This window comes from Osmia lignaria, chromosome 7 (assembly GCF_051020975.1).
Source record: "Osmia lignaria lignaria isolate PbOS001 chromosome 7, iyOsmLign1, whole genome shotgun sequence".
Taxonomy (NCBI): domain Eukaryota; kingdom Metazoa; phylum Arthropoda; class Insecta; order Hymenoptera; family Megachilidae; genus Osmia; species Osmia lignaria.
Window position 1 is genome coordinate 8,416,640 of NC_135038.1, and position 27,663 is coordinate 8,444,302.

At 35.4% G+C, this 27,663-nt stretch overlaps 5 protein-coding genes across 12 annotated transcripts in view; 3 read left to right on the top strand and 2 right to left on the bottom strand.

Moving 5' to 3' along the window:
- Nucleotides 1–136: 136 nt before the first annotated feature.
- On the top strand, nt 137–3,859 carry Hrs (Hepatocyte growth factor regulated tyrosine kinase substrate). 2 transcript variants are annotated; one of them, XM_034324466.2, is made up of 11 exons: nt 137–327; nt 406–490; nt 736–811; nt 885–1,073; nt 1,150–1,424; nt 1,498–1,573; nt 1,648–1,824; nt 1,886–2,241; nt 2,318–2,631; nt 2,694–2,989; nt 3,114–3,859. In XM_034324466.2, exons 1-11 carry the CDS (start codon nt 291–293, stop codon nt 3,723–3,725), a joined length of 2,493 nt encoding a protein of 830 aa, XP_034180357.1. In that variant the 5' UTR covers nt 137–290; the 3' UTR covers nt 3,726–3,859. The 2 variants fall into 2 exon arrangements, with proteins under 2 accessions (XP_034180357.1, XP_034180358.1); XM_034324467.2 differs by having other exon boundaries at nt 3,150–3,859.
- Nucleotides 3,860–4,558: 699 nt separating this feature from the next.
- ema (C-type lectin domain containing ema) lies at nt 4,559–8,798 on the bottom strand. 4 transcript variants are annotated; one of them, XM_034324465.2, is made up of 14 exons: nt 8,662–8,798; nt 8,471–8,599; nt 8,273–8,406; nt 8,045–8,193; nt 7,565–7,794; nt 7,303–7,495; nt 6,592–7,236; nt 6,405–6,522; nt 6,177–6,331; nt 5,939–6,100; nt 5,696–5,834; nt 5,310–5,613; nt 5,106–5,236; nt 4,559–5,022 (listed from the first exon to the last, which is right to left on the bottom strand). In XM_034324465.2, the coding sequence occupies exons 1-14, from the start codon at nt 8,733–8,735 to the stop codon at nt 4,577–4,579; spliced, it is 3,009 nt and encodes a 1,002-aa protein (XP_034180356.2). In that variant the 5' UTR covers nt 8,736–8,798; the 3' UTR covers nt 4,559–4,576. The 4 variants fall into 4 exon arrangements, with proteins under 4 accessions (XP_034180356.2, XP_076545342.1, XP_034180355.2 ...); XM_076689227.1 differs by having other exon boundaries at nt 5,696–5,858; XM_034324464.2 differs by having other exon boundaries at nt 8,036–8,193.
- A 496-nt stretch (nt 8,799–9,294) lies between these two features.
- On the top strand, nt 9,295–10,623 carry Mt2 (tRNA (cytosine(38)-C(5))-methyltransferase). Of its 2 annotated transcripts, XM_076689228.1 has the most exons (3): nt 9,295–9,437; nt 9,584–10,102; nt 10,177–10,334. In XM_076689228.1, exons 1-3 carry the CDS (start codon nt 9,380–9,382, stop codon nt 10,194–10,196), a joined length of 597 nt encoding a protein of 198 aa, XP_076545343.1. In that variant the 5' UTR covers nt 9,295–9,379; the 3' UTR covers nt 10,197–10,334. The 2 variants fall into 2 exon arrangements, with proteins under 2 accessions (XP_076545343.1, XP_034180360.1); XM_034324469.2 differs by having other exon boundaries at nt 9,584–10,623.
- Nucleotides 10,624–10,986: 363 nt separating this feature from the next.
- On the bottom strand, nt 10,987–11,727 carry maf-S (MAF bZIP transcription factor K). Its single transcript, XM_034324471.2, has 2 exons — nt 11,587–11,727; nt 10,987–11,352 (listed from the first exon to the last, which is right to left on the bottom strand). The coding sequence occupies exons 1-2, from the start codon at nt 11,611–11,613 to the stop codon at nt 10,987–10,989; spliced, it is 393 nt and encodes a 130-aa protein (XP_034180362.1). The 5' UTR covers nt 11,614–11,727.
- A 1,410-nt stretch (nt 11,728–13,137) lies between these two features.
- The window catches only part of wake (ankyrin repeat and fibronectin type III domain containing protein wide awake), a 74,511-nt gene continuing 59,985 nt past the window's right edge, over nt 13,138–27,663 (top strand). For 2 of the 3 annotated variants that reach the window (XM_034324454.2, XM_034324456.2), the window contains exon 1: nt 16,008–16,312. The gene's annotated coding sequence lies outside the window, so the exon portion shown is untranslated. Of the gene's footprint in view, nt 13,278–16,007; nt 16,313–27,663 lie in introns of those variants that run through there. The other variant, XM_034324455.2, reaches the window with a different exon arrangement.

Below are 27,663 nucleotides of genomic sequence, written 5' to 3' on the forward strand. Positions count from 1 at the left end.
CATTACGAATAATATTAACTTTTCATAATATTCAATTCAAGTTAAAAATTAATTGAACGGAACGATTATCTCGTTCCTCCCTTCTAGTAGTCGATAGTCCTAATCGATTGTAATTTATGTTTGCGTGACTCATATTTTGCTATACTACTGTTACACTACAGTCGGCAGAATAGTGCTGTCGGAGTAGGTGTTTGTCAAATTGAATTAATTGTCAGACGTACTACAAATTTTTTGAAGTTTAAGCACATTAGAAAAATCGAAAACAAGAAAGTTATTCTTGTCGAAACAAAATGTTTCGTAGCTCGCCTACTTTTGATAAATTATTAGGTAAGATTTTGCTGTCTATACGGAACAAACAAAATGTCCGACTTTCAAATTTATTAATTATCATTACGTTTGTTGTAGAGAAAGCGACGACTAATTTACAACTTGAAACAGATTGGGTTGCAATTCTTCAAATTTGTGATTTAATACGTCAAGGAGATGTGCAGTGAGTGACTACTATCTAAAGCTAACCTCTATTCCTTGATCACCTTAAAGAAATAGATTATATATTTTTAATATTCTACGTTTACTTTACATGTTTTAAAATATTACTATCATCCCTTAATCCTTATTACTTTATTCTTGTATTATCCTTGGGTTATTAGTTCTAAATTAATAATAAGGAATTCTTTAAAAACCATAAATTTTTATCCATGAAAAATTGAAATGTCATGTTCTATATGTATCTAGGCCTAAAGCAGCACTTGCAGCCATAAAGAAGAAAGTAACAAATAGTAATCCACATGTAGCTTCATATGCTTTAATGGTAAGAAATAATTGGACCATTGTTACTAAGAACCACTTAGTAGAATTTTTAATCTAAATATGTCTTCATTCAGGTGCTGGAATCTTGTGTAAAAAATTGTGGCACACTGATACATGATGAAATCGGTACAAAACAATACATGGAGCAGCTTAAAGAACTAGTTAAAACAACACCACACGAAAATGTTAAACTGAAAACTTTAGAATTGATTCAAGCCTGGGCACATGCTTTTCGGAATAGTCCTAAATACAGAGCAGTACAAGTATGTCTGTTAAATGTATTGATATGTTTCAAATGATATAAAACATTGATATTAATAACAAATGTATGTATGCTAGGATACGCTTAATATTATGAAAGCTGAAGGCCATAAGTTTCCTACTTTGAAAGAAAGCGATGCCATGTTTCGTGCTGATATTGCTCCACAATGGGTAGATGGTGATGTATGTCATAGGTGTCGCGTATCGTTTACTTTGGTGCAACGAAAACATCATTGTAGAGCATGTGGGCAAGTGTTTTGTAACCAATGTTCAAGTAAAAACTGTACTTTACCAAAATTTGGATTTGAGAAGGAAGTTCGAGTTTGTGAAGCATGTTATGAACAAGTACATAAGTAAGTACAAATTAATTACTATTTGATTTTAATGACTTCTTTGGTTTTATGATTTTGTCATTTATTTTAATAGACCGTCAACTGCACCAATTAAGGAACCAGATCTGCCTGCTGAATATCTCAATAGCTCTCTGGCTCAACAGCAACAAGTGTGTAATTTTTTCCTAAGATGGATACAAATTTTTAAAAATGTATTTGAAAATACGATGTATTTTCGCGATAGGTACCGCCTAGAAAAACGGCAACAGAACTTCAAGAAGAAGAGGAGCTCAATCTTGCTATAGCTTTAAGCCAAAGTGAAGCAGAACATAAAGAAAAGGAAAAGAAACGAGCAACCAGCGCTTTAAAGTCAAATACCGGAACGATATCCAGGACAACGTATTCTCCACCACCTTCACCCGTTAGTTTTTGAAATCGAAACGAGCTTATTCGGAAAATCCGTAACGATTTTTTATTTCCAGGGTCCTAGTCCATCGAAGTTGCAAGAAGAGGAAGAAGTTGAACCTGAACTTGCAAAATATTTAAATCGTAAATATTGGGAACAGAGACAAACGGCAATCGAAGAACACGGTTCTAGAGTAGATGTTACAAGTCCTTCTGCTCCTAATATAAGCAGTCCAATGCCTCAAAAAGTCGTAATCGTGAAGCAACAAAATGGCGAAGTTGATAATCAGATGGAAGAATTTGTCAGTGCTTTACGTTCCCAGGTTGAAATTTTTGTTAACAGAATGAAGAGCAACTCGTCGAGAGGTAGATCGATTGCTAACGATAGTTCTGTGCAAACCTTATTTTTGAATATCACCGCTATGCACTCGAGGTTCGTTAAAACACTGATTAATATGGAAAACGATTACAATATCTGTGATATATATAAACTTAATGAACTTCTGTAGATTACTAACGTACATTCAAGAACAAGATGATAGTAGAGTATATTACGAGGGTCTTCAAGATAAATTAACGCAAATGAAAGATGCTAGAGCCGCGTTAGACGCATTGCGAGAGGAACACAGAGAAAAATTACGGAGACAAGCTGAAGAAGCTGAAAGGCAAAGGCAGATGTTGATGGCTCAGAAATTGGCTATTATGAGAAAGAAAAAACAAGAATATCTACAATATCAACGTCAGCTTGCTTTGCAGAAAATTCAAGAGCAAGAAAGAGAAATGCAAATGAGACAAGAACAGCAAAAGCAGCAATACATAATGGGTACAGTACAAATAAGTAATGTGTCATTGTAACGTGATTTTATATTTCTTATTAAATTATAGGTGGCTATCAAGCTGTTTCTGGTTTTATCGGGCCATCTCAAGGTTCACCAGTTCGTCACATGCAGTATCAAACGCCTGGATCAAACTATAATCCTATGTCTCCGACAAGTCAAGGATTCATGTACGGACAACCTTCGATGAAGCAATATCCGTTACAAAATTACAATATGCCACCAATGAATTCCATGTTACCGCACGTGATGGGACCGATGCCTAATCCAGAGCAACAACCAACAGATCCATCCATTCAAGGACACGAAGCTATGGGTCGGGTTTCTGTTTCTGGACCTGGGATGGTAATCCATATACTCTAAAATTTCTTTATCTTTTTATGTTCGTTTTAATGTTTTTCTCGCATTTCGTTTCATCACTTTCAAGATGAGTTTGTTTGTTTTTATTTTCCTTCTTTTTTTTTTAAAGATATCTCAAATGACCAATCCCATACCGCAACTTCAGCAGGTAGGTGGACATCAGATGGGACCGCCACCGCCACAACAGGGTCCACCAAGTCATATAACACAAGGACAACCTACACCGGGACATATACCACAACAACAAGGTGCTCCTCCGCAAATTGCACAAGCAGGACCACCGAGTCAAATAGGTATGCCCCAGGTACCTCAGGGTCACATGGGTCCTTCACCTACACAAATCGGATCTGGTGCACACGGTCCTCCGGGTCAAGTAGTCGGCCTTCCACCACAGATGGGACCGCAACAACAATCTACAGGTCCTCAAGGACCTTCGATGCCGCCTCATGTTTCGAATACTCCTATTTCATCCCAGGGATCAACTTCTATTAAGGTACCCCCAGGAACTACGACCACGTCGATTCTGACATCGAATCAAACGATGCAAGGTCCGCAAGGACCTGCTGTACCAACGATGCAAGGTATGCCCCAGGCCCCCATATCCCAGGGACAACAGATGCAATTTCAACCATCAACTCCTATGTCAGCGGCATCCAACGAAAGTACATCGGTGAAAGAAGATGCGAAACCGGAAACAGCAGAGTTGATTTCCTTCGATTGAAAGATCCTTTCGTACATAAAGATTAACTGATAATGAGAAGTGCATTTAAGGTAATTATTAATTGCATATACATTTTTATTTTACGTTGGCATTGTTTTTATTTAGCTTATAAAATTTTTATGCTCTTTGTAGAATTAAAAAAAAATTCATTTTTTAAACTATTAATAAAATAAAAATGAATTAACAGAAACTTATAATATTGGTGATACCTACCACGTTTAATATTGGTTTCTGTTTGTTAAATTTTATTTACGTTATACAAGTTTCTAATATTCCATAATGGTTTCTTGGTGATATTACGTTTTGTTAGTACATTGAAAGAAACAGGTTATTGCATCATTTATTTCGTGTTTATAGAAATTGCCAACAATATATACAGAAATTAAATACAAGATTTTGTTGCATAATTGTAAAGTATACCATGCCTAGTGAGACGTTATTTGTAATATTTAAATAGCAAAAACATAAACTTCCAATTATATTGTATCTAGATGAAATGTATGTACAAAATACTTGTATGTTACATAGCATAAAGGAACTGAAGAAAATTAGTTTCACCTCATACCCGACCTTTCACTAAATATACAATAGCTTGTTTTTTTTTTTTTTACAAGATTTATTTTAAAATACGTTCTCTATTAAAACAAAATATTACGAAACATAGGATATCCCAAGTCATCGTTTAAAAAAAGAACCTTGTAGTAAAACGTTTTATTACATCAATGAAAAATGTTTCTTTGTTAACTGAAAATTACATACACATTTTCATTCATTCTCTAAATTGCCTAAAGAGATTTTGAACTTATTCTACTCTTTTTTTTGTTATTTTCTTAAAAATTTTTTTTTTTTAATCATACTGTTTCCACTTGACCTTTTCTACGTGGTTTCACTTCTTGTGGACAGGTGAATGACGTTTCCTCAGAATGTTTTCTAATCACAGTCGATGGTTCACCGTTAGTCGAAGAAGCAGAAATTTGACCATCATTCTTTTCTTGACATATATGTGATATGCTCAGTCCATTGGATGTTAATGATGCTTTTCGAAGACGCATATCTTCCAAAGGAATTTCCTCGCTACGTGGCCTTGGCATCTTGGGTGAACTGTCTCGAGAACGTAAACCGTTTTCATGGCCCTTTTCACTCGTGTTATTATCGGCACGTTTTGGAGTTGATGTCGAAACACCAGAGGTAGGTCTAGTAGTATTATCTCTACGCATTTGTGCTGCGAAGCCAGGAACTTTGTTTACAGTGAACATTGGACGCGGTTGATCTTTCTGCCTTTGTCCGCGTCCTAATCCTGAAATCAAACCACTCAGTGTTATTTAGTTCTTCTGTCCTTCAACAGTCGGTTCTCTTTTCCATGACACATATATATCTTACGTTCGTGTCGTAAACCACGTAAAGCGTAATTGGGTGGTGTCGAAGAATGAGGTATACTGGTGGGAATGTCTAGTAATCGTGCAATTTGGTTCATTTTCTTCTGACGTGCTTTTATCCTCCCCTTCGTTAACCTTTAATCAGAGATAAGTAGAATAAATAAATGTATTATTTTTAACACGCGTTAGTCGTACTGTAATTACTCACCTTTGTTTGGCGGCCAAACATCTAATATGGTCATCGAAAATGAACTTTGTTGATAACAGTGGAACACGATTACCGGTACTACTACTCAGTGGTTTGTAAATTGTTAAGTGCAAACATCTGGAATCATCTTTGTCGCCAGCTACTTCGATATCTTGCAAAAAACCTACTAGTTTTGCTACTCCCCAACCGAGTTTGCTAGTATCAGGTTCAACAAGAATTAGTTGTACAACATCGATGACTAGAAAACGGCGGATCTTCTGGCCATCTTTCCATACAACCGTACACGCGATTAAATCGCTGTTATCTATTTAAAAGTGTGTTTATTAGCGTCTAATTTATTTTCTAATTTAAAGTCAAATAATATATGAAAATGGAAAGGTTTTTACTTAGATCAAGAACATTATCGACTTGAACACAGTTGGCTGGATTTGTCAAGGGCAACTGTGCTTCTACTTCCATGTTTAGAGTCAATGAAAGTTCTCTTATTAAAAAGAATACTCTTATAGCGCGTCGTGCTCTTTCAACCTGTACAAGCATTAATTTTGTTTTCTATTAGTAAATGTAACAAACACACTATATTAATAATATACGTTACAAGGTAAAAAAAAATTTATACTTAATATACTTACTTCTCCACATGGTAATCTCTTAGTAAATTCGATACCCGTCATCGGGGTTCCCGTTGGAGGTAATAAAATGTTACTGTCCATCATTAGCCACTCGACGTTTAATGGTCGTTTCTGAATTTCGCTATATTCATCTTCAAACATGTCTAGGAATATGTCTTCGCTCTAGAGACGAAATAAAATTTTAATTTAGTGACAGTTTTTAAACCAGAGTAAGAGACAATAAGTTATAATAACGAACCTTATAAAAATTTTTTAATAACGATGTGCTTTGTTCTTTAGCTGCTTCAATTGCTGTCATATGCGTGTCTTTTAGTGTATTTTGTCCATCTGACATTACCAATTGAATTAACAATTTAATCGTCAATTCCAATGTAACGAGTCTCACTTTAGAATCTGAAAAAAATATCATTTGTAAAAACGTAAATCATTAATTGAAATATCTAATAAGCTTTGAAAATTGACTCACTTGTTTGACAACTTAACGTTATAATATGAATTAGTCTACCGATTAAAAGTTCGTTATAAAGACTCGTTGAATTTCGCGGATTACATAAAATTGGTTCCAAAGTTTTACGATCTATGCCCTTAAACAATTATTTCATTAAAATAATTGTACGAAATAATTGCACAAAATAGTTTTTAAAATATCTTACCTGGTTGTTAACTAGAGCATAGAGTAAACATAACGCAAATAATGTTGCGTAATCGTTCTCAGTGCAAAACAAGGAATTTAAGATCGTTTCTAAGAACGGCTTATTCGACAATGATTCGCTTTTCTTTCGTGCCAAAGGTATCATAGGGCTTTCCAATGCTAGTCGTTCTTTTTCTTCGTCAGTAATATTCAAATGATTCATTTCTTCTAAGCCTTCTGATGGAATGGTTATATTTAATTGCTCAGGACTCATAAATACAGATGTATCACTAGAGGATGCAGTATCAAATGATGTGCTAGGATGATTTGTTTCTAATACTTCTTCGCCCTCATTTTCAGTGCTATCTTTCGTTTCTTCTAAATTAACTTCTTCTTCGCAAAGTTCATCCGATACAGTTAGAGATTCGCTTAAATTTTCAAGAGATTTTTCTAAACTTTCTTTTGGCGGTGAAAAAGCAATTGGTTTATTCGATGAAATATCGCCGTACATTTCGAGCACTTTACTCGCCCCTGTTTGAATTGTTTCTAAATCTGATAGTACCATTACTGCTGCTAATGTATGTACAAGAGGACCATGAGAAATTATTAGAAACACTTGAGAAAGTAGGAACAGGGCTACTACAGTGCTCACGTGTTTCCTCTCTTCCTGTTAAAAAAAAAAAAAAAATTATTGCCATATCATGATCATGAAATTCAGTAACCGAAAACATACCTGATTTTGGCATAGAAGGTTCTTCTGTCTCATAAGAGAATAAACGTATAATGGAACTAACAGTTTGTGAAGCAAATGTTCCGATAAAACTTTATTTAAATCGGATATATTTAAACAAAGAATATCATTTAAATAATGTAAATGATCCAAGTGTTCCGCCACTAAATCTGATAATCTGTTTTGACTTTGATGACTGAAACATATTATATACATGATAAAAATTTCTTTTCGATAGAAATAAAAATGCTATAAAATTACTTACTCAGCATCATTTCTAACACAAGTGTCAAGCTCTATAATGTGATTACCAATAAACCATACAAGATTGCTGAAATAGGGTGCAGCAGTGCGATCTCGTATAAATGCGAGCATAGACGCATCTTCTACTCGATATACATTTAAAGTTAACGTTCGCACCGCTATACGAACCATTCCTTCCGAATGATTAAAAAATTTAATTGCCTCCGTATACAATGGAAAATCATTGGTATGCTGATAAAAAAGAATTAAGTTAAAGGATATCCTTTCTTATATGCTTAGTGCAGAATCGAAATGATGATGATATGATGAAAACTAAATAATGATCACAGTAAAAAGCATTATATGAATTGATTTAACTAAAATGCTTTAGTTTAGTAGTAGTAAATGTATATTGGGTAGTTTTATTGTTAAAATTAATGAGCATGAGGTTAGCAAATGTGAACAAAGAGACACAAAAAATTATTATGTGTACCTCGTTTACCTCGTTATAAAAGAAATGGATGGTATGCGCATTCAACTTCAAACTTAAAGTTTTTAAGAAACTAATATAATATGCCATTACTTCTTCATCACTGAAGTCAAATTTGTGCACTATTATACTGTTTACATGATTGTTGCTAAGTAAGTAATCTATAAAGTAAATAATTTAATTAGAAGATGGCCACAAATAATAAGTTAATTGCAATCATAAAGTTGACAAGGAACTTACACAGGGATGTCTCATTACGTATGTTTTCAAATAATATGTTTAATGTTTGTAGTAATTGAACACATACGTAGCTTCCACACTTCTGTTTCATTATACGTAGAAAGAATGAAAGCATATTTTTCTCCAGGAAGAAACTAGAAATGAAATATTAAATTATTGTTTGATATACAAGTATGTAAACTTGTTAATTATACTTACTCAAATACGCTGCTATCATTTTGGTCACCCCATATTAAAATTTCAGCTATCGAACGAAGAGTTTCTACCAGCAAACCTCTGTTGTTCTCAGATACAGTTTGATTTTTTGATAATACATTGTATAGATACCTACATATAAGAATGAAAAAGAAAATTAGATAATGCAACAATTTTTAAATAGATATACATACTTAAGATGTTCTAAAGAATGAGGGTTTTTGGGTTTCCAGAGCCCTCCTCCAAACCAACTTCGGCTTCGAAACATTTTTTAATATTATAATCGCATTTGGGTGGTGCCCAGCACTTAATTCATGCCTTTTCTCTTGTTAAAGAAATAATATCAGAATCTGTTAGCGTCATTAAAATTATAAAAAATATGTACTCGATGTTTTTTAAATTCTCTTAAACGTTAGAACAATTGTCGAGACCACGGTAAAAGTCAACACATTGTTCAGGTTAATCTTCTTATTTTTAGTCCATACATTCTTAGTTATATTTTAATCATTAGTTATCGTATTCTTCGAAAGACTACAGTTACATTTTTCGTAGATTCTTCTAATCACACCATAAATAAATTTCTTAAGTATCGTTAATCGAGTATGCGTAAGTTAGCACGACGCAAAACGGGCCTATCTTCCATTACCAAACGAACTATGGAATTACACGTTAGGTTAGTTCAATTATTTTGTCATTATTTATGATTTTTGAACGTTGAAAAACGTGTTATTAATACAAGAAGACACTTCTTTTGTAAATTGTCTGATTTCGTTTAAATTCGAACAAAGTAACTGAACAAAAATTTAAAACAAATGAAAGAAGGTCACTGCAGTGTGATGGAAGAATTTTGTTGACAATGAATAAGATACGTTTGTGGACATTTATATTGAAGAAATCTCTGATGAATCATTAATGATGAGAGTATTAGAATTATATAGCGGTATTGGTGGTATGCATTATGCACTTCAAGGTGAGATCATGTTGTAATGATGTTTTATATCGTTGAAAATAATTTAACCTATACATGGTTAAAATCATGTGATCTCTTTGTATCATGGTTCAAAGGTATCTTTATTAAAAAATGAAATTAAAATGGAACAAATTTTATATTTTCAGAAAGTGGGGTTGAAGGTAACATTGTTGCAGCAGTTGATATAAATACTATTGCAAACAGTGTATACAAACATAATTTTCCAAATGTTTTACTTATGAATCGCAATATTCAATCGCTTGTTGTGCAAGAAATAAATGATTTAAGTATAGATACTATATTAATGAGTCCTCCATGCCAACCTTACACAAGGGTAGGACTTCAAAAAGACATATCAGATAACAGATCGTCTTCGTTGTCTTCTGTTCTTGAACTTATTCCTCGAATACAGTCACTAAAATATGTATTACTTGAAAATGTAAAAGGATTTGAAAAGTCAGAGATGAGAAATACAGTGTTAAAATGTATGAATGATTGTAGGTTTCACTATAAAGAAGTGATTGTAAGTCCTTGTCAGTTTGGTATTCCAAATACCAGATACAGATATTATTTATTGGCTAAAAGAAAGGACCATAAGTTTTGTTTTGATCATTTCATATCAAATTTTCATCTACCAGAAGATGTTTTAAAAGTACTACCAAAAAGTAAACACAATCTATTAGCGGAAAAATATTGTACAGAAAATTCTAAGACAGATAAAAAATGTTATACATTACAGAATATTTTGGAGAATGTTGAAAGTACAGAATATATAATTTCTAAAAAGTTGTTACAAAAGAGAGCCTGGTTAATGGATATAAGAACATCACAAAGTAATGGTTCTTGCTGTTTTACAAAAGCCTATGGACGTTATGTAGAAGGTACAGGATCTGTATATTGTCCTTATTCAGAAGAAGTTATTAAAGAAACATTTTTAAAAGCTCGTGAATACAACTGTCAATCATCAGAAGTAGCAGAAATTTTAGAAAAATTAAAATTACGATATTTTACACCCAGAGAGGTATGCAGATTAATGTGCTTTCCAGAAGAGTTTACATTTCCAGAGACTTTAACGTGTAAACAGAAGTACAGGTTGCTAGGTAATTCAATTAATGTGCATGTAGTTAGTAGATTAATATCTTTATTATATACTGAACAAAAAATTATATGAGTTTGTCTACACAAATATATTTCATATATTTTTTTTACTAAAATATATTTTTTAGTACCTTAAAATAAAAGTACAAATAAATTCTTGATATTTTTTATATAACATTTTATATCCTAATGAGAACATTTGTAAAAAATACATAAATGGACATTGTACAAAAGATCATTCAATTTTCATAAAACAAAAATCATTCATGTATGTTTGTTCAGTAACTTCACATACTTTATTCCTTAGTCATATAAATATATTTGCATTCCTATATTTAAGATTATAACACTGCTTGTTCACCATATACTTTTCTTTTGGATTATTAGACATCCAATTATTTTATTACTTTTAATAAATATACATATCTCTAGTAGATACATTACAAATACTTTACATTGTTTCCAGTTCAGGTGGAATGTGAATTTTCTTTTCTGCTGCAAATTTCTTTAGTGCTTGATACTTAGAGTGCCATGATTCTATTTCTTCTCTCATCCGATTATTATCTTCTTGCATAGCTTCCATATCACGGTATTCTTGTGTCTTTTCTGACTCTAGTTCATCTTTTTGTTCAATTCTTTTAATGCGACAACTGGCTGCGTATCCTCTGTTTTTTAAAGTACGTCTACGTTGCTTCATACGTACAATTTCCTCTCTTGACAGTCCACGTAATTTTAGTTGCCTGTTTAAGTCCCTCACTGATATAGTTACTAGTTCATCATCACTGATATCTAAACAGGGTCCAGGTGATAAAGGGTCCTGTGTATAAAAGAGTCAGAATATTGTTGGTGAATTTTATTTATACAATAAAAAACAGTAAAACAATTATGGCCCGCATGTTCAATTATTCTATAGTGTTACAAATGAATCAGAAAATTTGTATTTTTATAAATAAGTATAAAAGTCATTTGCAATGCGTAATATCTTGTGAAGTTGATGTGTACGATGCGTCGAGCAAATAGAGATTACAGCTTTGTCTCTGAAGTAACGTACCATTTTTATCGACCGCTTTCCATCCATGGATGTTTTCTAAACAAAATTTATCAGGTTCCGGGCCCCAATAACCACAAAAGTCTCAATTTTCTTCTAGCTTTCACGCTTTGAAGAAAAATTTGCTTAGTCATCGTATACATAGTTTCGAGCGTATCAATTCGCCATTTCACTGACAGAGTATACCTTCCTAAAAACATGATTTCTTCTAGTTTATTATAAGCATGTAATAATTTGATTTATGGATGAAAACAAATATTATACGGATTTTCTTTTATAATTTTTCTAAATACATTAAATTTTATAATTATTAAGCAACTAAAATTCTACAGATGGCGCGTCATGGTAGTAAATTGAACGTGTTGATGCTTTTAGTTAAATTATTTCTCGATAGAGGGTTAGATACGGAAACGTAATTTCTCGCTTGTCCTCGTGTTGATCAAATTTAAGTTAAAAGGAGAAGCAAGGACAAGTTTAGAAGGGATTTACGAGTGAAACATTAAGTGTCTGGAAGGCTCACCGAGTATGTTTGAGGTTTTCTAACCTAACCTAAACTTTCAGAAATAAAGGTTTAGTTTATGGGTGCCAAATATGTGTTAATGATTTGACATCCTAATAAAATCTTCCTTTATTTCTGATTTGGTTTGTTCGCCCTTCATCCAATTAAAACAAATAGTAAGGGTATTCTCGTTAAATCCTTAATTTTTAAAAATTTTTGCGAGGTAAAGATTATCCATTCTGATATTTTGAAAATTGGCGCCGTGAAAGCGTGGATACAACATCCGTTACAAAATATTGATATATCTTTTGTATTTGTATTATTTGTATTTTACTAATATTTTAATACGTGTTTTCCTATTATTTCTTTAATATTATTTGAAATTAAATGTTACTTGGTTATATACATATAAATGATTTGCGTAGTACTCTATTACAGATGGCGCTTCTAGAGTGTTCGAATCGTTCCGCGAAGCAGTTGTGTCTTATTCGAGTAGCTTCTTTTTCCAGTGTTTTAATAGTTAAAAGTGTCGATTTAGAGTGCGATTATTATGATTTTAACAGAGAATATATAGGTACGTAAAAATAATTACACTTGAAGAAGAATAATACAGTAAAATCATTGATAAGAGAGAATATTCTGTATCGCGTCATTGGTACATCCTATATATGGTTATTCAGTTACTATACAATAAAGTTTTCGCGGGAATCTTATACTTTATAGTTAAAAATAAACGAAAGATTAATGTCTGGATGAACGTTAATGCTATAATGTATATTTATCGAAAGTAGAGTGGATAGTCGTACTGTTATCAAAAGCCAATTGTTAGATTTAAATAGGAAGTAACTTTAAGCTGTAACAAGGGAACCATTTTGTTTAATAGTAAACGCATAACGAAATTTATGCTTTCTAATTCGTCATTTTACTTCATTTTACATAAAGATTGTTATTTAAATTTATACATCGCTTAGGTTGATAAATTAATTATCCACTATTGGAAAAAAACAATTTATGTTGTATTAATGTTTACGGTCTTATTTTTCTGTTCCAGATATCAAAAACTGCCTATTACTTGATAGCAGTAACCCAATAGCAAGGAACATGGCGGAAATGACGTTGCTCTGCAGGAAGGAGGGAGACAGCAATATGAAGCAGAGGAGAAAAGGGAAGAAATGTTTGTCAGGAGAAAATACAGGTAAGTTGACACTCAAGAAATACCATAGTAGTTGAACAAAGGATAAAATTGCGAAGTACATTGCACAAAACAATTAGAAGGTCAAATTTCTAAATGAGAATGAATCAATTTACCCTATCTTTATATATTACTTATAGTAAAATAAATTATTTAACCTATCACATTAACAACAATAGTATTATTTGCAAATCTTTTTATATTTTAATATATTTAATTACCTTAAAACTTTTAATAATTACTATAATTGACAATTTCTAATTATTTTGTGTAATGTACTTAAAGTAGACTAAGGAAAAGTACATCTAAGGTAATCCATTTCAACGGCTATATTCTGACCAACGTATTTAATTACTCTGGTAACTTATTAATTGATTATCGGAGTGAAAGTTGGAACGCAAGTACAGTTCCTCGAAGGGAAAGTTGTACACTAGGCGTTGAACAAGCGCGATGAACTTTTTTGAAGCGAGCTATTATTGGTAACATAGAATTGTTACCGCGATATGATTATCGGAAAATTGCGGTCCCCAAGGGAGCGTTGAATCGATACGAAACTTCTTAAACGCCTCTATTTCCCGGCACGTTCGAATAAATATATTATCGTGACATCGGTCGGTGTTTTTCCGGGACGCTGATAGAATTTTGACCAGCCTTTCCCGAGACGTGCGAATTTATTTAACAACAGCCAGAAATAGGATGCTCGAAATAGAAATTTTCGTTCAACGACAAATTATTTTTAAACGAAACGGACGAAACATATTTCACGGAATAATTTTATTAACTCGTTCGACCGCATAATTGCTTCTCTTAAAATTCAACAACGCTAAAGCTTATCGAATTGCCTCGCCCACGGCATCGCGTTATTCAAATCCAGACGATTTCCAGCACGATCGCGCAGTTACACCATTTATAGCTCCTAACCACGAATCAGGAATAATTAAACCCGTCGCGATACGCCTAACGACCGTGTTGACTCGGCTTATTTTCACCCTAATCTATATATCCTTAAGCGTATTAGAGTAGACGGTAATAGAATCGGTTTCGATCGAATATTGCTTAGAGTCTTTCAAGGTATCCGCGCTCTCTTTGCACGGTAATCGTTTTACTGGTGCATCGCTAGAAAAAGGGTTAAGCCCGGATTGTCGCATTGCGGACGATCGAGTGGCCAGGTATTTCGATCTCCTTCGTCGCGAATCGTTCGGAAATCTCTGACGATTGATTCGCTAGCAGCGGGAATGCTTTTGAATCGCAGATACGATTTTCCTCCGGGAATTTCGGGAAAGGTGCCAGCATAATGAACACGGAGATCTATCTTCCGAGGTAATGGATAAGGATGTTAGACATGAAACTAAATATTTGTATAACACCAATGATATAATCTCTAAAAGAATCTCAGCTCGATAGAAATAAAAATGGTGGAATTAATTCTGGACACTTTGAATAAAAATATTCTTTATTTCATTTCTGCTATGCAAAATTGATACCGTAATATTTTCATTGTAATCTATAATCTTTATACTTAATATTTTCATATGATTTGGTTTGTAAATGTTTGAAAATTTTAATTTAAAAAAATCTAAATTTTGTTATTTTTATTTTTGCACCTGGCAACACGAAACGTCGCATATCCAACGAAATCTTAATTTTTCTCTACCTTCTTTGATGTGTTGAAATTGTAATTTTTATTGTATATTAAAAGTATGACTGTAAATGGTCTTTTTACTGATTTTTTTATATGAGCGACTAAAATTAGAAAACAATGATTAGAATATAAAATATAAATTATATGCGAAATTTAAGTAAAAATTTAAAAGTGTCCAGAATTAATTCCACTAGTGTAGATACTCCCTGATGTTCAGGCTGTAATTTCCGTTGCTCGTTTCTAAATTTAATTGCAACACGGTGAACCGTGATCGCGAATGCATTAAACAATGCTGGGACCAATTTCGAGGAACTGTTGCTGACGTAATCGGTCAGTTTCAATGGTGCGAATTGATAGGTACATTTGAAATCCGCATCAAACGCGTTTCAATGTTCCACTGAAGGTTTGTCGGTGAATAAATTTTCCCCCCAGCACTGGCAGTTAATGAATCAGAGAAGTCAGACGCGGTTTTTCTAATCGTTCGCCTTTGATTCTCTCCTCGTTGGATAGATGGTATTCTGTTGTTCGATTACTATCTAAATTAGAGCAATTACGACGCGAATTCGTAGCACGGTGTTGAACAGCTTATCTATCGCTGGTTGAAGTTCATTAGCGAGCATCAGATACCCCCTGACTCTATCTCCATCTACGCGGCACACTATTCATCCCGTGTCTCTTAATCTTTTAATTTGTCATCCCGTCGTGATTCCCCTGTTTTTCCCTAAAAAACACCTTATCACGATGCTGTCGCGAGTACTATATTCCTTGGAACCCCTTCGGCGACGCGTATTTATCGAAGAGGGTGCTCTGCATTTTTCAAAACGTTTTTAAATCAAAAGAAAATGTAACAGACATCTTGAAGAATTTTTATTATTTTCTCTTCCTTCTACGAAATATTCATTTTTACAAATTTGCAACCCTTTCTGAAGCATTCGAATTGCTTAGAAATCTAGTAAATTTTCAAGTCGCTGGAAAAACTCGTCGGCGGCGATCGTCGGGGGTCGTTCCCGACGTCCTCGGTCGTCCTCGTAACCGCTCGGGCGTCGCGCCGTCGTTCCGTCGCGACGCAGCTGACAGTCGGTGGTCGAGCATCGCGACGCGCGCACCGTACACGCGTGCCACGCGAGACGCTTTTGATTCGCGACGCGCGACGTCCCTCTTATCGCGTACCTCCAGATAAGAGGAAAACCGTGATTCGACACGCGATTAAATATAAACAAGTTTAAACACGGCTCGTTCTAATCGCATGTAAAACGCGTCTCGAAGTTGAACGACTTCCTTCTGTTTACCCCGAGCGATCGTGAGCCTGGGACAAAAAGGGAACGATTGGTGTGAATTGAAAAACTTTGCGGAAAATGCACAACAGCTGCCGTCTGTCACGCGGACGACACTGATGGTTTGTATTCGAACCGATCAACGATTAATCGTGCTTTTTCAGAAATTTTAATAAGCCTGGTTTTTAAAGAAACTTATAGGTAAAATTATATTTAGGGTTGTTTTCAAGGAAAATTAATTTTTCTATCACGATTCCTTCGTTTTTCTTATCTATCGTTATGCACCCTTTCCTGGAACAAAATGATTTATGATAATACCTCTCGTTGGAACTGTGATCCGTACCTATTCTAGGTGGGTCAGCAGGAGTGTAATGTTTCACGTAGGAATTCGTATACGGTGGAACCGGGAGAAAATACAAGAAGGGTCGTGAACGGATTTTCTCGGACGTTTCCGGATCGGAGATTAAACAGTTCTATGTTTGAAACTTGCGATCGATTCGTTTTGAAGTGTAACATATGTTTGCAGCCGAGTTTGATCCATAGTTCGTACCGTGGAGTCGAAGGAAATTGTAGTCGTGGAAACGGTGGAAAATAGTGTACGATATCATTTTTATCGGTTCTCGATGAAAAAAATATTATTCCTCCTTTGTTTCTGCATCGTTCCTTTTCTCGCTGGTAGAAGAAATTCTGTTCAACCTACGCATATTTCGAGGAAATACGCTTGTTTACTCCAGAGGTACTTCTATTCGAGCGTCCTGGAGATATAAATCCTTGTCAGTCCGATGTTCATTGATGAGAAAGTCCTTCATCCCTCCGACGGAAGTTTCTGCGCGTTTTATCAGACCACGGATATCCTGAAGATTTTTCTTGTCAGCTTACTCTTTTAATATATAAAACGGGAAATCTGATGATCATCACGAAAGCGTTTTTAACCGACTTCGAAAAGGAGGAGGTTACTCAATTCGATCAGTATATATTTTTTTTGTAATCGTTAGAGATAAAGAAAGGTACGGTGACTACTCAATTAAAATTGTTCATCGGTGAAACAGTGTTAATAAATTGTCAATTACCATCTGGCAGGATTGAAATATTGAATTATCAGTGATAATTTAAGGCAGGAAACGGAAATCATCGATGTTTGCCATTCCCTTTATTGAATTCATCCTGTATTTCCATTTATTTGAACACTAATTCCAATTAAGCTTCGAACGACGGACCATGGAGAGAGACTCGATTTTAATTCAATTTTTTATTTCATATTATTTTCTTCTACTAAATTTGACACTGTTCCTGTAAACATGATGAAATACTTTTATTATCTGACTTCAGGTTAATATCTTTGTACATGTTTTGTAAATTTGGATCACGATTGACCCAGGCTCGAAGGATTATAAAGTATTCTTCGTTTATTTGACGATATTAAACAGCGAAAAGCGAGGGATTCCGACCGCTTTTCTTAACAGTAAATCAGGATCATCCTTGAAACCTTCTGGCTTTCTTACTTCCTTTCTTTTTCTTTTTCTTTTTCGTTAAGTTGGTCGATTTGTCAAGCTACGTCTTGCTGTACACGCGCCCTTTGCTTTTCCATGTAGCCTACTTTTATATGTTCCATAGTTGCTGCCATTTTTCAAGATTTATAAGGGCGCAGCCTTTTACTCTGAAACGTCTTATTTCTTTTTCTCTTCTTATCGGTTTTCACTTTGTTATCGAACTCACTTTGTTAATTTCTCCGAACGAAAATTGAACGACCCCGTGTGTCTCGATTTAAAAAAATTTTCTTTGAGAAATAAAATTTATTTTCGAAGGTAACGTTCACGCGTCGAATTACGATGTTATCTCAGATCGTAGCCTCCCGTCGAGTACAGTCGAAAATTCTTTCAAATTCTTTTTCATTCAAGAGGAATCGTTTTTATGGCTCTTATCGAGCTTCAAGCTGACTCACGATACTTTCGTCACCTTCTTTTTCACCCTGTTTCCTCGATTCGTTTCAATCACCGAATCCCATCCCAGTCGTCCCCAATAATGGTACAAATCTCGTTAATTCGAGAAACGTCCCTTAAACGGAACCCCCTTAGACCCTTCGGGCTGTTATCGTTCAAATATAAAGTATAATTTAAATTTCATTAGCATTTCATTTATACATTTCTTAAACATTAAAATTTAACATCGAAGCGTCGATCGAAGGATTGCAACGTTCGATTAGGTAAGCATAGGATTTAGCTATTATCAGTTCGAGACGTGTTAATTATGAAGTTAAGAGGTTCAACGGGTGCATCCTTTGCATGCACGGCTCTCCTTGCCGCACCTTCGCGATAATCTGCTTAACGTCGATTTTATAGCCCTCGATGTCTGTTGGAATCGTATTCCAGTTCCAGCTAATGGAATCCTTGAAATTGGACTCCCCCCGTATCTTGGGTTGTTCGAGGATTCTTCGAAAAGATCGCAAGTAACTATAAATTTAAACAATCTCATCTTCTTCAGTCGTTTTTCGATGTTTCTGCTAATTTCAAATTTAACCTCCTCGAACGAGTGGGTCGAGATCATTTAATTAACTTTGCACACCTACGTGAATTTCTGGAAACAGAAAGGTTCTATAATTATCCTGAAAATAACAGCGTTTCGTTGAAACGAACGTTGAAAATTAATCAGCAGTTAGCTGGATTTAGAGAAGAAACGAAATTCCGATTAGAAGCATAAATTTTTGGTAATTACGGTCGGGCGAGACCATTGATCGCTATCGTGGAATAAACGACACTGTTATCAGTCAAGATACAAAGTATAAAATAGTGTAAGCGAGACTATACGGTTATCCACGCGAATGATATTCCCAATGGGAGAAGGAATTTGTATCTTTCCGTGAAATTTCCGGCTTAGCCGTTGGTAATACAGGCGTGTTCTACGTGTCGCCGTAATTGCATCGTTAATTGATTTTCTCGTTATCGTGCTAACAGAGTAAATATACTTAGCCGCATATCGAGGAACATTGAATATTCAATCTTTCGATGGAACACACCTTGAAATTACGTCAAAATGATGAAATTATCAGGTACTTAAATTGGTACAATACCTTCGTTCGTCAATTTTTAATTAATTACAAATCATTTCTTCGTTTTCTTCGATTTTCCTTCTGTAAATAGAGTTTCGTACGTAACGCGACACAGTTCTAGTCGATAAAAAGAAACAAGGAGAACAATAATCCTTGTTCCAGGCAATAATCCTTGCCCAAGGATACTGTGATCGTAATTTATCGTTATTTCCCACGTCTTTGCCTCTTCCCGAGGAGATCTTCGATCTCGCGAACACCTTTCGATCGTGGACGCTTGAAACCCTCCTCTACGATCGTTTTAACCCTTTGAGTGCCACATAGTTGCTCTCGTTTTATCCTCCTCTCCACTTTCGTGGAAAAGTGCCATCGTACCGTGGCTCCTTCGTTTAATGGCGCACTCGAATTCTCTGCAAAGTAGTTTCCCTAATTGAATGAATCAATCGTGTGTTAAATGTCGAATGAACGATTTTACTATTTCTAGATTGTAAATAATATTTTAATATTCGAAACTTTATAGAATTTTAACCCTTATTGAAAATTGAATTAAGAGTCTCTCCATGGTCCGTCATCCGAGGATTAATATTCTAAACCGTAGACGACTAACCTCGGCTAATTTGACTAATTATCTTATAATTATTATAATCTCTGCTGAAAAGGGTCTCGAACGTCCCAGTACTCCGTGGGTTAAGCTAATGTCTGGTCGTATTCAATTAGCGCGGCACAATATATCATTATCTCGAAGGTTGTTTCTCTTAGCCTTTGCTTTTTCCGTGTCACGGCCTATCGCCGTAAATTTTTCAATAGCCACCTGTCAGCGGAAAATGAAACAGCCTCTGTCAAACAATGAGCATCGGCCCCCTTCTGTTTGGCGATGCGCCAGCGGCTCCTTCCCGAAGCCGATTCCCTTTTTTCTTCATCTCTGCACCCTCGCGTTTGGAAAAATGAATCGAAGACACCGCGGGGAAACGTGTCCACGCATTTTTCTTTGCTATCGCAGGCGGAAGAAAGAATCCTTCGGTAAAAAGCCCAGACACGATCGTCGAATGCTTTCTCGTGAAAATTCCTTTTCCTTTGGATTCTCGGAGAAATGAAAGTTTCTCCTTCGTCGTGTTTTCCTTTCGCGGTTCAAACGAAGTATTGGAATACGTTAGCTGTGCCTTTTTTCTAGATGCATCTAAATGCATCGGAAATAGAGGAAATAGATCTTCGTAAATTGCAAAATATAATAACTCTTCGCAGAGGAAGGATTAAACATATTTTTTTTTTTGAAGAAACAAAATAGTTGATCGTTGCTGTTCAACGATGGATTTTATTTCGGATTACGGTATCCTCTGTGGAAGGATTTCAAGGTACATCCGTCGCTTCGTTTTCCCATTGGTTGCAATCAATTTTTATTGAGAGACCCTCGATCGGATTCCCTTTGAAAGCCTCGTACGGTGTGTTTGGGAAACACAGTGATCTCTCTTGAATTTTGTTGGGGGACGAGCAAAGCGGCTTGTCCTCCGTACCCAAAGCTTTCTAAATGGCTTTCGAAGTGGATTTGACTGTTGTAAAAATGTAAAAGGGTTCTCTAGTTTTCAGCGTTTAGGAAAGGAACGTATCCGAATGCTTTTTACCTGTATTTCTGTTCCTGGAAATCACGATAAAGGTAAAGATTATGTTAAAAATTAAGAAAACAAACGAGGGAGCAGGATAAAGCGAGCCATGCTAAATTCAATGGTTCCTTTGTTGGTAAATTGGATTAATTTAGAAGCTTTCCGATTCTATTTTCGAGCATAGCGAATGTAGAACAGGAATCCGAAAACCACGAGGATAGTTTCGTTTTGGATGCGAATCGATTTCCCTTCAGTCCATTGTTTTCTGATTTTCTTGCAATTAGTAATTGACACCATTTCTTTCATCCTGTCGATCGATACCTTTCTTCAAAAACCAAGACCATTCAGCTTGTCTATCCGGAAAGGAGATTTCATTATTTTTTCGTGCTCATCCTTTGCTCCTGAAAGTTGGCTGTCCCTTGCCGCAAGGAGCAATATCAAATATCGTAATCGATAATTCGAACGAGGCTCGTTGAGCGTTGCCTAGTCGAGGGTTCGGTTGAATGTTCCAGGAATAGAGTCTGGAGGTTGACAAGCGAACGAGATAAAGCAAAGGCTACGTCAAAGGGGCCAGAGACAGGATAAACTAGTTGGAAAGTCACGATGGCAATTTTTCATTGACGACGCGTCACGGGCTCGCAAATTTGTTTGCCCGCTCGATACACATCCATCGCACACATAGGGATAGTGCGAAAGTTTTGGATTAGTCGTTCGAAGCGTATCCGGTTTGCGACATTGGCTTCGATCCAGAGGCAATAAAAACGAGAACGATTGTGCAAGCGAAACGTTTGCGACACGATTCCTTTTATCATTTATTTGTACCACTGATACCAGATAAACATGTTCCCATAAATATTCCTTGTATCCAAAAGATTTTAGCTTTCTTTCTAAGTTTTCAGACTTGGTCTGAAAAATAGAGATTCGAACAAAAATTCATATTTGCCTTTGCCTTTGAGAAAATCTCTTTTAATTAGAATTTATTTAATTAAAAATTAAATGTTGTCCCTTTATTTTCACCGGTTCTATAAAAAAGAAAGGAAAATATGAATAAAATTTGTTGGTATTTTTCTTTGTCATTGAAAAAATTTCTCTTGATTAGAATTTATTTAATTAAAAATTTTTTCTCATACACTTAATAAGAGATGAAGAACATATTATGTACATTCTCGCTTTATTTTTACCAGTTCTATAAAAAAGAAAGAAAAATATGAATAAAATTTGTTGGTATTTTTCTTTGACTATGAGAAAATCTCTTTTAATTAGAATTTATTTAATTAAAAATTTTTTTTTCATACACTAAGTAAAAGATGAAGAGCACAGTATATACGTTGTCGCATTATTTTCATCAGTTCTATAAAAAAAGAAAGGAAAATATGAAACTGTGGTTTTTTAGAGCGAGGACGATTTTTCCTTTATACGTTGAGTTTTACTACTGAAAGTAGTAAAGCAGGCGGTTGATTCATACCGACAGCCTCTTTGTTATTAGTTTTCGTTCTACGGTCATATAAAATTCTGAAATATAAAGCCGTTCACTTCCACCCTCGTTGTTACACGGTTTTCGTGACTGTGCAACTTGGTCCCATAAAAGTTTATGGACTATCTAGGTAGAAATAAAAAGGAGCGAAGCTGACCGAATGAAATCGTCTGTGATGTTTCACATATTGGACATTCGCGATCATTCCTATCAATTTAATGACTATCTATCAATTTCTTATCGCTGTAACTAATCATTTCCTTGAAACAACATACTTTCTTTTCACACTTTTCAATTAAGAATTTTTATTTTTCCAAATTCTTATGCTACCAAGAAATGAAATTAAAAATTCACAAAGTTGTCCATTAGAAAAATGTTAGATACTCGAAGTAGGTTGTGGAAAGAGAATTAAAGAATCGTTTATGATCGATGAATCGAAGCGAGCAAAGTTCCTCTGCTGCAATTTTTAGCATTGACGCACGACGGTTGTCTTTAGTCATTGACTCGTTGTTTTTCGTACGTCAGTGAAACGCTTTTACCAGCGGGCTGTAAGCAGATTTGATTTATAGAATGTTGATGGAAGGACCAAATGGGTGACGCTTGAAAACCGGAAGTATTTCGGTCACTCGTCTATTATAGTCGAAATAAAATTCTCCATTTCTTTTATTATAGAAATAATTCCTATGTCATTACGGCCAAAGTTGTTAGACTACATTCAGTTTTATCCTCTCATTGAATAACATGTTAATTTATCTGATGATTTTCTGACCTGAGTATATTGAAGCGGTAATTTCCGTCATATTGTTTGTCGCACTTTGAGTATCGCTTGTTACCAGCCAGGTAGTTATCATGCAAATGATATCTTTACTAGAGTCAACTATATGTGTACGTGGCTTTTTCAATGGAAATTTCGTTTCCCTCCAGCTACGGGCACAAAACCGGTAGTTACTTTAATTTACGTTGTGCGGCAATGAAATTTACATTTATGCATCTACGTATTTTCCTTGATAAAGACAGAACATATAAAAGCGTATTAGTTACATTTAGTTAAATAATATGCATAGGATGAAGGTTTCGAAATTTTGTAAATTACGGTGGGTGATCAAATTATTAGAGCCATGGTATGAAAAATGGGTTTTTCGTATTTGAGCAGAAATAGAGCTACAATTTTAAGGTTTTTATATTGTGTAACTTTTAATCGATAATTCCCCACTATTAATATACAAAAAATATTTATAAAAATAAATAAGTATATCTAAAAGATTATATTTATCTCAATTGCCTCAATTCATTTTGATTGCTTTATTTCTAGCCCATACTTTTATCAAATGTTCAATCAATTGACATTTATTACTAATAATAAATATTTCCACAAATTTTCAATGGGGTTGAGGTCCAAAGAATTTCTAGGTCAGTCAAGAATTTTCACTTTTCTCAACTGTGTATCATAATTTTACAAGTATGAATACATCATAAAAAAATAACAAAAACTCTGTTTAACTCGGTTTTCATTTAAGAATTAGTGATATTTATGTGAAATCATCAATTTATGCGAGCGGCTCTAATAATTTGATCACCCACTATATAATCAGTTTATTTTCTCAATCCAGGATTTCTTTCTTTTTTATTGTTTATAAGATGATCTTGTTAATGACAGATTGATACGAATAACGCGAGGTCATTGCTTTCGGTAGGGCCTGTAAATTATGGATAGAGCGTGTGCGCGTCGTTATGGCGACCTCAACTGATTAATAATTAATTAGCACGTGCCTCGTACTTGAGGCTCCTTCGATTAAAATTCTTATTAACGAACTCGTTGAAAGTGCTTAAATGGAAATATTACGATCTAATTCCGTTCCTTGCGCCGAGTGAATTTCAGACTTAAATTATGCATCAGCGCGATTAAAATCATGGATGATGAAAGGCGTGAAAATCAATGATTTTTATCACTCGAAATAGGAATAAATTTCAGTCGAATCAGAATCAGAGACGGTGTCGATCAAAATCAGAGACACTGGTGAAATAATGTCAAAGAAATCAACACGACCCTCCTAAGACACTGACCGAATAATACAGAGGGAAACGAGACCGGATGTTTCCCTGTATTTCCAAAAGACGATTGTTACTTTCAATTTTCGTCACGTCCTCGGAGGCAACGAAATTTCTCAGGGGTTAAGCCAATGTCTGTCACTCCGTACGGAATGTTACAACATGTATGCTGCCTTCTGCGGTCGGCGGTCTTCTCTCCTCCCTCGGATTCCGTTAATTTCTATCCAGACGAGGCCTGGGTCCTGAACACTCGTCCTGAATAGTTGTAATCCCCTGCTAGGACGTCGACTGGTATGCGAAATTCCCTAAATGATTCCCCATCGATCGGATGCGATTCTCCTGCAATAATTCGATTACTTAAACAATCAGACATTCGTGCTGCACGCTGTGTAACTCGATCGATCACAATTGGAAATGCGCGAACCAGGTTACATTATTATTATGTTCATATTTGCTTTGGACTTTGGTATAATTCATTCGGGGATTCAACATCAATTTTCATAGAAATTCCTTTGTTTAGATACTTAATCCTTTCGCTGCCACGGTGGTCCCATGGGACCGGAGCTTTTCTTTTCATTTGAGCCATGGTACCGGTGACCAGTAAGAAAAATGTGCGATTGGCAAGATTGTATTGTGGGCCACTGGTGCAAGTTCGAAAATTCCCATGGCAGCGAAAGGGTTAATTGAAAATTCAAGAGATAAATTGTCGAAAGGAAATACTTTCAATTTCATTACTCTCACAGTTGAAGGTAATTAGATCTGGTCTTTATTAATCTCCACGCAAATTCGATTCCATACAGGAATTACCATCTAGGTCGACTAATTTCCGTGATCTCTCGAGTTCCTGACAAGTCGAACGTCTCGAGTTCCACGTTCCGTTTCCGCTTCCATTCGCTACGGATCCCCTGGATAGATCATTCCGGTAATCGTTACAGACTACAATTTGCTTTTCTCCTCGACGAAATCCCAATTTCCCCGTTCGTTTTCCATCGAATTTGCAATTCTTAATTCCAATACGAGAATTGATTAGGCTAGCGGAGGGTCAGCGTATCTAGTGTCCCCGTTTCTAATTGTTTACTCGTGAAATGGATGTTCCGAAGACGGAAAGCTTGCGCGCATGGTCAACAGGACAGTGGCAAACAGATCCTCGTAAATCAGCCTCTGTTTACGCCAGTCGCTCACCCTTAATCCTTGTTTCCTCCGAAAGGGATGCCGAGTAACGTCATCGTGACGAATGTTGCCTGAACTTCTCGAAAAGCTGTATTTTGCTTCGAACTTTTTATGAATTTCATCCTCGAGAGGCAATTAAATTAAGAACTTCGATTCCACGTCTTACGAGATCAAACTTCTGGCATTAACAAAACCAACACCGTCGAGATAAACTGAGAAGATCCATAGTTTCACGATTTATAAAATTATTAACTGTTACGATCGTTTCCTGTATTTGCCGTTGCATTTAATAACTCGTCTTTCGATTCGAAATGAATCACGTTGTTAGGCACCTTTTGATCGTCGATTTATCGCGTCTGCTTTTTACCGGCGATTAAACCGTAATACCAAGCTCTTTATTGTCCTCCGCGTTGAAATATTAACGTCCCTCCTCTAAACTGTAACTCGAAATGTCGAACGAGCACGCGATAAACTATTAAATACGCAAAAAATACCAGGCATTAACGGATCGATAGAAAAATATGTTCGGTGTAGGAAGAGAAAACGATTCGGTTCGCGCATTTTTATTCCCAACGAAGAGATTTCGTGAATTCCTTCTTCCCTTACATCACTATTTTCCCAAAGTAAGCGACTAGTGTATTTTTAACGAGACAGGAATATTTTTTCAACCGACTCGTTCCTGAAAATGTTGTATCCCTGTTTTAGAAGCGACATTTACCGTCGCGCTTGTTTGTTTTACAGGAATTCTATGGAAATTTTTTCTCCTCCGCTGCGTGTACATACGTAACGTTGCTGTTGTAGCGAACGAAAAGCGTCGCGACGAGATGAAATATTCTGATTCGGTCTCGTTACGTTTTCTTCGCACGCTCTCTTGCTCTCGTTTTTCATTTAACGAGTACACCGGGTGGACCAGGAAGTTATGTATGTCGGAGATTACTGAAAGTGGGTCGGTAAATTTAAACGCACAGTTAGGTGAATAAAAAATGGAACAGTATGAAACAGTACACCGTAACAAGGGGTTGTTTTTCAAACTATTGATCAGGATTCGTTTTTTTTTTCTGTTTCAATAGGGGGTTTCTACGCGAACCTCAGATCAATAACGCGTTTTTCTGCGGTTCTTCTGTACAGAAAAGTTCTTAAATTATGATTCTGTAATATTTATCAACCTACTGTGGGTGTACACGAGGTTTCTTCTATTTTTCTTTGGAGGTAATTTGCAAGTTGCCGACAGAAAACATTTGATAAATTCATTGAGCTGTTTGAGACGATTGCTCCAAGTGGACTATACTTTATAATTTAGAATTGTAAATTCGTTGTCGCGTCGTCTGTGTTGTAAATGTTCTTTGCTCTCATTTGTTGCTCTCGTCCTTTATTTCATCATATTCTTTCATTTAGCCGGACAAACGTTTTCCTCGCCGCTTTCATCCCGTCGCGACGGATTCATTTTAACTCCGTGTATCGCGATATCGCCGTGCCGGGGCCGAGAGATTTACTAGATTAGGAAAGTCCTAGGGTTTAAGATTACCTTCCACCAGGTACAACCGCAAATCCCTCGAGAGCACTTAAAAAACAAAGTCAAACAGAGAAGAAAAGGGGAGAACAGGGCGTGAAACTCAAGGTTGCCCAGATAGTTTCATCCATCGATCTTCTTTGTAATTAAAAAATCCTTTCTTGCAGTTTTATTTATAGCACGGAATTCGGAACTTTCTAAATGAGTTCCGAGTACATGAAATAACGAACGCAGCATACAATCGTTGTATAATTAATGAAATTTACATTCACGATTGTAATATGGTAAATTGCATTTATTTTTGTTTATCATTGGTAATTTAGAAATTTCTTTGTGATTTTAATCTATACGATAATAATTCTTTAATTAAATTGTAAAACTGGTTACTATGTAATTATGTCGAATGATACAAGTAATAAGGGTCATGAGAGTTCTAATTTGTTAATTAGCATTGTTGGGATAAACCATGACCTTCCTATTGTGTACCCATGGAATAGGCGTGGTTCGCTATCGATCCTTTGATCGTGGTAAACTTTATGAAGTTCTTGTAACCATTGTGTTCAGTTCCGATTAATTTTCAATAATGGATGCACTTTGTTGCACCAGTTCTCTGTCGAAATAGGTTTCTC

Bases quoted from the DNA above. Each gene is read 5' to 3' on its own strand.
- maf-S (XM_034324471.2), bottom strand. From the start codon at position 11,613: ATGGATGGAAAGCGGTCGATAAAAATG. The intron at 11,353-11,586 runs GTACGTTACTTC...TTTTATACACAG, and splicing joins GAAAGCGGTCGATAAAAATG to GACCCTTTATCACCTGGACC.
- Mt2 (XM_034324469.2), top strand. From the start codon at position 9,380: ATGATGAGAGTATTAGAATTATATAGCGGTATTGGTGGTATGCATTAT. The intron at 9,438-9,583 runs GTGAGATCATGT...TTATATTTTCAG, and splicing joins TATGCATTATGCACTTCAAG to AAAGTGGGGTTGAAGGTAAC.
- Hrs (XM_034324466.2), top strand. From the start codon at position 291: ATGTTTCGTAGCTCGCCTACTTTTGATAAATTATTAG. The intron at 1,074-1,149 runs GTATGTCTGTTA...TATGTATGCTAG, and splicing joins CTAAATACAGAGCAGTACAA to GATACGCTTAATATTATGAA. The intron at 1,425-1,497 runs GTAAGTACAAAT...TTATTTTAATAG, and splicing joins TGTTATGAACAAGTACATAA to ACCGTCAACTGCACCAATTA.
- ema (XM_076689226.1), bottom strand. From the start codon at position 8,735: ATGTTTCGAAGCCGAAGTTGGTTTGGAGGAGGGCTCTGGAAACCCAAA. The intron at 6,523-6,591 runs GTAAGATATTTT...TAATTGTTTAAG, and splicing joins ATGCTCTAGTTAACAACCAG to GGCATAGATCGTAAAACTTT. The intron at 5,023-5,105 runs GTAAGATATATA...GTTTGATTTCAG, and splicing joins ACGTGGTTTACGACACGAAC to GATTAGGACGCGGACAAAGG.